The following is a 10,936-nucleotide window of genomic DNA, read 5'->3' as shown; positions in this document are numbered from 1 at the left end:
AATAGGTGAAAATATATAAATATATAAATATATATATATATATATATATATATATATATATATATATATATATATATCGTCACGTATTTTCTTACGCCGGAGAGCGACGGCGAAACACGCGATTAAACAGTGTAGCTGAGATTATATGCAAAACACGTGCAAAAACGACGGAAGTACCGATACCTACGTTCACACCAAATCGCGAAATTGGGCGCCAGATGCGATTATACCGGTTGCCTCGCCGAGTTCACTCTTCACGCTAAACGCTAATTTATACCACGGGATAGCTTGTCATACAAAAACGCCAAATCGTCGCTCACACGCGGCCAGCTAGCTCCTCTAACCGGTAAAAGAGCTTGGAAGCGGAGACAGAGACGAAGCGGCTTTCTTGAGGAAGGAGACAGGTAGGCGAGAAATCTAGCAAAGTGAGGTCGCTGTAACGAGCAGAATATAATATATTGCGAGAAAAAACATAAATGACATACAGGAAAAATTAAGCAAACGCAAAAAAGGAAGACAAAAAAAAACAGCGGCAATTCAAATAGCTAAGCAGTAGACGGAAACATTGGTGGGATGCTAGAATTAATTTTACTTTTATAGCAATTGCGCTAAGAGCGAAAACTACGGTGGTTTTTCGCCCGTGGAACGACAGCCAATCGCGCGCGTTCTAGCTGGCGCAGCAAGAACACGATAACCAAACTTTCGCTAGTATGCGCCAATTATTTCGAAACGGTGCACAACAAAAGATACGCGCTGACGCCGTCGTCGCGACCAAGCTACAAAATTATCCCGAAACGCACTATACGACAACACACCGACATCTCGGGCGGCCGTGCGATTACGGCTGTGATACGACTCGCGCACGTATGTAGTTGTTATAAGCCGATTTCGGACCACCATGTGTTAGTGCATACGTATGCGTGTACATGTGTGTGTGTGTGTGTGTGTGTGTGTGTGTGTGTGTGTGTGTGTGTGTGTGTGTGTGTGTGTGTGTGTGTGTGTGCGCATGTGCGTGTGCGTGTGCGTGTGCGTGTGCTATGTGTTAGTGTATACGTATACGTGTACGTGTGTGTGTGTGTGTGTGTGTGTGTGTGTGAGGGACGTTACAAGGGTCAGGTATATTTGCTGTATTTCTCCCTCTCTCTTTCCCTCTCTTTCTAATAACGGTTTGTCCCGAATCATTGTTATATGCTAAACTAATTTTTAATAAAATTGATATGAATTTTTATTATGTTTATATTAGGTTGATATTAACCTAATATAAACTTAATATAAATTTTGTATCAATTTTATTAAAAAGTAGTTCAGCAAATAACAATTATTTTGGGAATAAAACGTATCCCTTTCTCTCTGCCTCTCTCTTTCCCTCTTTCTCTTTCCATAGCGTTTTTACTCGAATAATTGATAAACTAATTTTAATAAATTGATATAAATTTTTATTAGGTTTATATTAGGTTAATATCCTTAACCTAATATCAATTTAATATAAATTTTATATCAATTTATTAAAATTTGTTTAACAATTATTTGGGAATAAAACGTATCCTTCTCCTTCTCCCTCTTCCTCTTTCTCATATAGTTTAGGTTTTTCTCGTATTAAAATATTTATTTAACAAATATTTAGAAAAACGTATCGCTCTCTCTCTATTGTCGATCTCTCTTTTACATATTGTTTAAATTTTTGTATTAAAATCAGCATTTTAGGAAAAAGAAACGTTTTTTCCTCTTCCATTGTCAAGAAATATTTTATGATCCATCATTTAAAACCCGTACATTTGTCGCCGTACATTTGTAGACGACGAATCTTTACCTGGGGTAATGTTTTCGCACCCTCCGTTGCGGCACGCTATTGCGTCAGTCGCATGTTTTTGGCCGCATGCGTTGCGGCTATTGTTCGCTCGCTCGCATTATTTTTTTATATGTATATACTAAACAGGAAAAGTGGACGGGGCAAATCATTTTTAGATTTAATATATGTTTCAATTAACGGCACCCACGTTGCAGACGAATCTTTACGGGTCCGTACGGGGTAATGTGTTTGCTCGTACCCCCCGCTGCGGACAGTTTACTACAAATACTACCAATAGTACAATTTTTACTACGTATAATACTATTTCCATACGCTATGCATGCATATTCGCTCGTGTATTATAACACTAAAAAGGATTTTGACACAAAAACGGAATTTTATGGCAAATAATCAGGTATTCATCTCCGAAAGAGATGATACCCTTGAGACCGCTGCTTATGGGTAGAACGTGTCACAGAAAAAATGGGTCAAAAATATTTGATACATGCTTAGTATGGGAAGGTGAATAATTGAAATAATATTAGACATTATTTTAAAAAAACTTTGCATTTATTAAACGTGTAAGGCATCATATACAATATTGTCCAAAGCGTACATTAATAGTTCATAGTCTATGAATGAAGTTTTATCGTACATTTCGCTTAACAATTTTGCCGCATCGCACTTATTGTTAACACAATTTCTGCGCAAAAGAGATACGAAATGTTTATATTTTTTATTTACAGCATATATATTCTGGTATAATTGGTAATACGCATGCTCGACGCAATGCTCGATTTCCAATAAACAATATAGTTGTTTCATGTACATGCAAGTACCACACGACGTCAACTTTACTATAGTTCCATTGCTCACATTTACAACTTGTATAGTTAAATTGCAAATGGTGAGTGATGCCGCAGCAGTTGCATGCACAAGTTGCTCGATGTCCGCACGTCTTTGAAGCAATGCCATCCACGGTTCGTAATGTAGAATTATTTGGTTGCCTCGGTTGTCTCCGATAATTAATTCGACAAAGGAAATCGGCCCTGCGCTGATCCCAATGTCAAGATATTTATAAGCTGTAGGCGTCAATGCGAATCTCCTTCCCAGAATGCGAGGCGTATACTTTGGTTTCAAAGGTGATCTGTAAATAAAAAAATAAGGATGAGTGAGGTGTAGAAAATAAGAAAAAATATAAAAATATTTATTTAAAAGTATGTATAGATACTTACAATTTTTTTTCACACGCTTCAGCCTGGATCGAAACGTAGTAATTCGCCATCTTTTACATTCTTTTTCGTTACTTCAGTGACTGATACTCCGATGTTAGATCCGTTCACACGAACAACTAATGTACGACTGATCGCAAATTTTAACGTTTTTAGAAATAAGGTCTTATGGAATTTTTTAAGAGGGGAAAACATCCCTTCTTTTCCCAAGAATTTAATTGTTGCCGCTTAAACATGTTGCGGCACGTATACGGGTAATTTTGAACTTGTAAAATGCTTTGTTAGTTTTCCTTACAAGCAATATCTCATCTAACACCTTCATAAATACACCGGAAAACCTTTCCGTTTGATCTTTTCAAACAATAGTTTCGTATTTGACCCATGTAAAAGACCGATGCATCGGTCATCACGAGTTTCCTTCTTTGTAAGAAAACCAAAACTAATCGATATATTTCACACGAACGTTCTTGCAAATTGAGTGTCACTTAAAAAAAAAATCACCTATAATGTTGAAGAGAAGATCCTTTTGACCTACAATAGTTAGTCTTAAGTCGCCTCTTGTAGCGAACGCATTGTTCGTGTCAAAAATAAAAACTTTTAAGAGTACAACTGTATGTGACATTTTTTCGTGTAACAGAATGTGCTATTTTAATCGCAAATTTTAAATAAAAGAAATGGAAAATCGTGCAAATATCGACGAAGACGTATTTTTCGAGAATATCGGGAACATAGATCCCGAAAATCACGTAGACAATGATAACGAAGCGTCCGAAGAAGTGAATTTTGAAGACATTTTGGACGAAGAAGAAGAAGAAGAAGAAGAAGAAGAAGAAGAAGAAGAAGACGAGACGTTCTCCGACGATAACGGTTACAACAGTGATCATAGTGAGCACCTTGAGGATTGCATGAAAAGAGATGTGCCATCTGCTGTGCAACTCAATGCTCTGCATATGACTACAAAAGTTTGCAAGATATCAGTTTATTATATGCTTACTCTCCATGAAGATTACACTCAAGTAACATGTACTTCATGCATGATGGAAGGTGATCCCGCGGACTTTGGATTAGCACAAGTCATTCGACTCCATCAAACTGGGCCTTGAGCTCTCTAGCAAGTATTGCGAATGCTGCCGAAAACCAACGTTTATAAACATTCCTGCAACATGTGCCCAATGTGTATGCCCACCCAATAAAAAACTGAAAAAATGGAAAACATTGAGCAAGTGGAACGTGAACTGCTCGAGCAATGCTCGCAGGTTGCGACTTTGGTGGAGTTTTTTGCGTGGCTGCAACGATGTGACGAGTGCCTCGAACAGCTTGAAGAACGCTGTAGTGCCAAGCGTCCTCGACTCGCTATTGGGCATAAATAATCTCTAGTTGCGAGAATCACACGACTCGCTAGTGCAAAGATTCAGTTAGAGAAACGTTTTATACACGTTGGTGGTGGTGGATACGCGAGCACTAGTGCCGGTGATAAGAAAGCGCTCGTATGGCGTGAGATTAACGCCGCGTTCAAGAGCCGCATTTTGACCGGCGCGGTGATTAATATGAACTATATCGAGCCGCGACAATTCTTGGAGGACGCCAGTAATATGGTTATTGAGCATGTGCGAGACGCTATCCAGAAACATGATAATGTAAAAGTGAATACTGTGTTCAACGGTGAGTTTGTGAACACTCATGGTGAACGCGATAATAAAAATATCGCAACGAAAAATAATGAACAAACGTCGAATGTGCGTGAGTGGTACGAGCAGCGCGTCATTGATGTCACGTTGGCGATGCTCGATGAGTTCCAGGAACGCGAAAACGGATGGGCTCTTATGCGAATCCAGAATCTAACTGTAAACATTAATAAACTTAATCCCGCGGGATGTGAAATTGAGTTGCCACGCGAAATTATATTGAAGACAGCAGTGGTCAATTTAAAATCTATGGACAATGCGTGTTTCGTATAGTCAGTGGTTGCCGCTTTGTATCCAGCCAAACATCATATGGATCGAATATCTTCGTATTCGCATTATAGAACAGTGTTAAAGCTCGAAGGCATTGAGTTTCCGATGACGCTGAAGCAAATTAAAAAATTTGAACGTTTAAACAACGTATCGATCAACGTATATTGCATCGAGAGGAAACCATATGATATTTTGATTCTTCCAATTCGACTTGCTGATAAGAAGATGGACAAGCACGTAAATTTGTTGTACGTGCAAAAAGATAATGACGTGGGCCAATTTGTATGGATCAAGAATCTGTCCCGCCTTGTTAGCTCACAACAAACTCAACAAACATGGTATCATAAAAAATATTTTTGCGATCGGTAAGCATATGAATAAATAAAAAAGTATGCAAAAAATTTAAAACATATTTAAATTATTTTTTTTATTTTACAGATGTTTGCACTATTTTGGTTCCAACGAAAAATTGCAATCACACATAGTGGACTGCAGAAAAATGAACGATTGTGCCATCTGACTGCCGAGCGAGAAAGACAAATGGCTTGAATTTGACAACCCATGCAGCAAGGAGCGTGCACCCTTTATCGTTTACGCCGATCTTGAATGTGTGCTACAGAAGACGGAACCCGAGAAGAAAGTCACGTCATATTACTATCAACATTATCAGGTATTTAACGTAGGATATTATGTACACTGCTTATACGACAACACGTTGTCGTATTATCGGTTTAGTCGCGATAAAGATTGCATCACGTGGTTCGTCGAGCAACTTCAAGACTTAGCGCGCAATGTACATAGTATTTTGTTAACTAATACGTCGATGAAACTCACGCAAGACGACTGGGCAAAACATAATAGCGCAACGTGTTGCCACATATGCGAGAAACCGTTCACGCCGGATGAAAAGCGGGTACATGATCATTGCCACCTTACCGGTCGTTACCGAGGTCCAGCTCATTCAATTTGTAATTTAAATTATAAAGATACGCGTTACATCCCCATAGTTTTTCACAATTTAGCTGGTTATGATGCCTATTTTATAATTGAGAAAATATCTATTGCATTTGAAGGCAATATGGATTTGTTGCTTATAACGAAAGAAAAACATATTTCATTTACTAAACATGTTAAAAGCACCGAGGATAAAAAAACACAGACATGCATAAAATTAAGATTTATTGATCCTTTTAAATTTCTAAGTACTAGTCTCGATAAATTGGCATCGTTTCTCAGCAAGGATAAACTACATATAACACAACGCGAATATTGTAATATATCTACCGAAAATTTTGATTTACTAACGCAAAAAGGTGTCTTCCTGTACGAGTACATTGACAGTTTTAAAAAATTGGATGAGCCACGTTTGCCACCGCGCGATTTATTTTTTAGTTCTTTACCTGGCGATACCGTGTCTGAGAAAGACTATGCTCGCGCCGTTAACGTGTGGCAGCGGTTCTCTATCGAAACCCTGGGCGAATATAGTGATTTATATTTGAAGACTGATGTCTTGCTATTGGCAGATATTTTCGAGAACTTTCGCGATAGTTGCATTACTAGTTACGGACGATCCAGCGCATTATTACACATTGCCCGGTTACACGTGGGATGCAATGTTAAAATATACGCGTATCAAATTTGAATTGCTCACCGACATTGATATGGTAATGTTTATCGAACGTGGAATACGTGGCGGTCTTAGCCAATGTTCTGGCAGATACGCGCATGCCAATAATAAGTACATGCAGTCGTACGATCCATTGAAATCATCGTCATATTTAATGTACTTTGATGTAAATAATTTGTACGGCTTTGCGATGTACCAACCGCTGCCTTACGGCGAATTTCAATGGGTTGAAGATGTTGAGAATTTTGACATAAACGCGATCTCACCAGATTCGCCCACAGGTTATATTCTAGAGGTCAACTTGGAATATCCACAAAATTTCCACGATGCGCACGCCGATTTACCGTTTTGCCCTACACGCGATAAATCGATAAACCCGGCAAGCGACAAGACAAGCTTCTCGCGACACTATATGATAAAAAGAGATATGTAATTCATTATCGAAACTTGCAGCAATGTACTCGTCACGGTCTTTGCCTAACAAAAATTCACCGCGCGCTACAATTTGCGCAATCTCCAAGGCTTTGTGATTATATAGAATTAAACACTAAATTTAGAACTCATGCAAAAATAATTTTGAAAAAAAATTATATAAACTAATGAATAACGCAGTATTCGGCAAAACCATGGAGAACGTACGCAATCACGTCGATGTAAAATTATTGACAAAATGGGATGGTAGATTTAGTACGCAAGCAATGATTTCGAAACGAAATTTTCACAGCCGCAGTGTCTTTGCAGAAAACTTGGTTGCCATCGAAATGAGTAAACTCGAGGTAAAGTTCAACAAGCCGATTTATGTGGGTATGTGTATACTTAACGTATCAAAAGTCTGCTTGTATGAATTTCATCACGAGTACATGTTACCACTGTATCGTGAGAAATGTAAGGTTATGTACACCGACACAGACGGTCTTATATATTACGTAGAATGCGATGATATATACAGCATAATGAAACGCGATATCAATAAATTTGATACGAGCGATTATCCATCTGATAATGCATATGGTATACCTCTCGCAAATAAAAAAGTACCAGAGTTAATGAAGGACGAGAATAACGGTGCGATTATGACTGAATTCGCAGGACTTAAAGCAAAAATGTACGCGTTGCGCGTCGACGGTAAAAAAGACACGAAAAAAGTCAAAGGTGTCAAAAGTAACGTCGTAGCGCGAACAATAACGTTCGATGATTACACGCAATGTCTATTTAACAAGATTGAAAGGACTCGTCGCCAATCGTGTATAAGATCAAAATTGCACAAGGTATATACTGTATCCGAGGCAAAAGTCGCTTTAAGTCCTTACAATGATAAGAGATACATTGTGCCTAATTCTACCGACACACTCCCGTGGGGGCATTATAAAATACCATTGTAATACATGTATTTTATAAAGAAACAATACATTTTTGTATTTTTTTATACTTTTTATATTTCAAAATGTCAATACATAATATGTTTTTTGTATTGTAATAAACATGAGTATAATAATAATGTAGCGTATAATTTATTTTACAACACACTATCCTTGTGTATCCATAAATTGTGTGAATTGTCAAATCCAGGCCATTTCACATAAACCTCATCCCCCCTTTTGCGCAACACTTTTTCAACGAGATACACGTCAGGATGAGTAGCACGATGCAACTCGTACTCGTAGAATCCTCCGGCAACAGGTTTTCCCTTGTAATCTTTTAGTAGATAAGTCACAGGATTAGTTATTTGTACTTTGGCAATTTTAAAGACCTCGGTTGTCCAATTGGGCGTATATCCTTTCTCAAAGATTGTCTTGTATTTGCTAACGCGTACCGAATCGCCTACTTTGAATTTTGCAGGACCCGCAATCTTAACGTGGCTATACACTGTGTCCAACAACTTTTCAGCAACAGCGGGAGTAACATCAATGGGCCGCATACCGATTGTTCGATGCTTTCGCGCATTATAGTTTGACACGAGACGTAACAAGTCGATCCATTTATAGTTTCCATTGAGCGTAAATTGTTTCTACATATCGTTCTTCAAAGTCCGGTTGAACCGTTCAACGATGGATGCTTTCAACACTGAATACGTGGAATAATGGTTGATGTCATGTTTCTTCAAGAGTTTCTGCACATCAGCGTTGTAAAACTCCTTGCCCATATCCGTCTGTAAGTTTTTTGGACATCTTCCGCTCTCTCGAATCATCCTGGCGATAACTTCAGCCGTCTCTCTTCCACCCTTGGCTTTAAGCGGTATGGCCCACGCAAATTTGCTCAATGCATCGATGACGGTGAGTATGAAGTGATAGCCTCTGTTGGAGCTCGAGTACGGACGCATCTCGACCACATCAGCTTGCCACATATCGTCGTATCCCCGAATTATAACGCGTCTTTGTGGAAAATTTCTTCTTGCAGAGGCATGCAGTTCCTTCACCAGTCGTCGCCTCTCGGCACTAACATTTTGTTTTTCTTTACGCCCATCTGATGACATCATGATTCACTGTGGTTCTTTGATGTTTCGTTCACGTTATATTTAACGTTCATGTACGTTCTTTGGCGTTTTGTTCATGTTTTAGCGTTTTGTTTACGTTATATTTAACGTTCTTTGACGTTTCGTTCATGTTTTTAACGTTTAGTTTATGTTATATTTAACGTTCTTGTACGTTTTTTTATCGTTAATGTCAAACGCGATCGTTTGTATTATTATCGTTCTTTGTAGTTTGTATTGTCGTTCTTTGTAGTTTTTATTATTCATTATTTTTTTCTGTCATCTTTCAATAACCTTTGTCTTCTGGTTTCTGCCAATGAGATACTTTTTCGTCACTATTTTTGGTCCAATCTACGGCCGCTCGATAACCATCCTTCACCCGTTCTTGAGTTTTTTGATAGCAATCCTGAGCCGATCGATAGTTATCAGACAACCGTTCTTGAACCGTTCGATTTTTATTTAGGAACCGTTCGAAATTATTTGCTCGACGTTTGTAACCGTCTTTTCGACGTTCATTGCTACTCATCTACTTTCGTTGTTGTTGTTGTTTCTGACTCGGCTTTGATAATTATACGTTAAAGCTCGTTTACCACAGTCCACAATGCTTGCACGTCTTTTTCACACAAAGACTGCCTCTCGTCTGACTCTTTCTGATGATTCGTCAAGGTTTTAATGTGCTGCTCCACAAATAGTTTGTTGGCGGCGTCGGTATCAGTCTCGGGCAGCGCTAGATGACGAATCGTGTGCAATCTCACGTCAAAGCAACGCGACACAAAGCGTTTTCGCGCATGTCATTTCTTACTATACTGTTCCAACGTTGAGACAAATCATCGCTTCTCCGTTCAAATTGTCCAAATTTGTTGATTGACATTTTTCCAGTGTGAATGGTATCGCTCGACTGGTTTGTTTTGACGATACGTGAGTTAATTTATAATGAGACCAGCCTCGCAAAGTTCTTCGATGATAGACAGTATCTCGTTGTCATGTGCATTGTTACCGGCCTGACTCTAAGCATCGAGCAATCGTAGACGATCTACTAATTCGTTAGGATCGTCCCAATGAATGTAATCAATCGCGTTGTCGTTTAATATTATAGCGCTAGGTAATCCCTTTCCGGATTTATTCTTTCTCTTTGGTGTAGATTCGCTCGATATCAATGGTGCGATCACATATTTGTACTTGTATCCTCTGTTGCGTCGTAATTGCGTCTATGTACGTTAGTAGCCAACAATATGCTCATGTACTTTTGCAAATCATTTTCCGTGATAGATAAAATCATCGGGGAGTCTCTTAAAAATCAATTCGTAAAGACCGGGTTTACCCGCATATCGCACGCCATCGATAAATATGTTATCACTACTGTCCACGTCAAACTTTTTATTACCAAGCATCATTCCATTCCTGTCGAGACAAACGCCGTACACAGTGTCTATAATTTTTTCTTTTCCGTCCACGCTGAGGAAATCTCCGATGTACTTTTGACCTAGCGAACCCAAATCCTGCGCCAACGCTTTTCTACCTTCCAACATTTGCATCTGTTGTTGAACAGACGTTCCGAACGAATCGTTTGTGGTTTCAAAAAAGTTCTCGGGAGCCTTATTCATTAATTTTGCAGCTCCGATCGTCGTACGCGGTGTGGACGTTATCGTCGGTGAATCCATCGCGTCGTTTAACGTATGCCGCATCAATTTGGGTGATTCGCTTAACGCGTAATCCACTGAAATGTCTTTTTGTTTCCTCTTCATATTACGTTGTATCGCATCCTTCTGAGTGAATGGCGTTTCAATGTCAATGTCATCGTCATCATCATCATCATCATCATCATCATCATGCGGTTCGTCTTTTATCGCGTGCCAGCTAGAG

At 38.9% G+C, this 10,936-nt stretch overlaps 1 protein-coding gene across 1 annotated transcript; it reads right to left on the bottom strand.

Annotated features, from left to right (window-relative positions):
* Positions 1 to 8,119: 8,119 nt before the first annotated feature.
* Positions 8,120 to 8,521, bottom strand: LOC105204286. The gene has a single exon (XM_011173342.1). It carries the CDS (start codon positions 8,519 to 8,521, stop codon positions 8,120 to 8,122), a length of 402 nt encoding a protein of 133 aa, XP_011171644.1.
* Positions 8,522 to 10,936: the final 2,415 nt, after the last annotated feature.

The sequence above is a fragment of the Solenopsis invicta genome, chromosome 5 (genome assembly GCF_016802725.1).
Source record: "Solenopsis invicta isolate M01_SB chromosome 5, UNIL_Sinv_3.0, whole genome shotgun sequence".
NCBI lineage: Eukaryota > Metazoa > Arthropoda > Insecta > Hymenoptera > Formicidae > Solenopsis > Solenopsis invicta.
The sequence above is the reverse complement of the archived record's forward strand: the minus strand, read 5'-3'. Positions and strand labels throughout refer to the sequence as shown.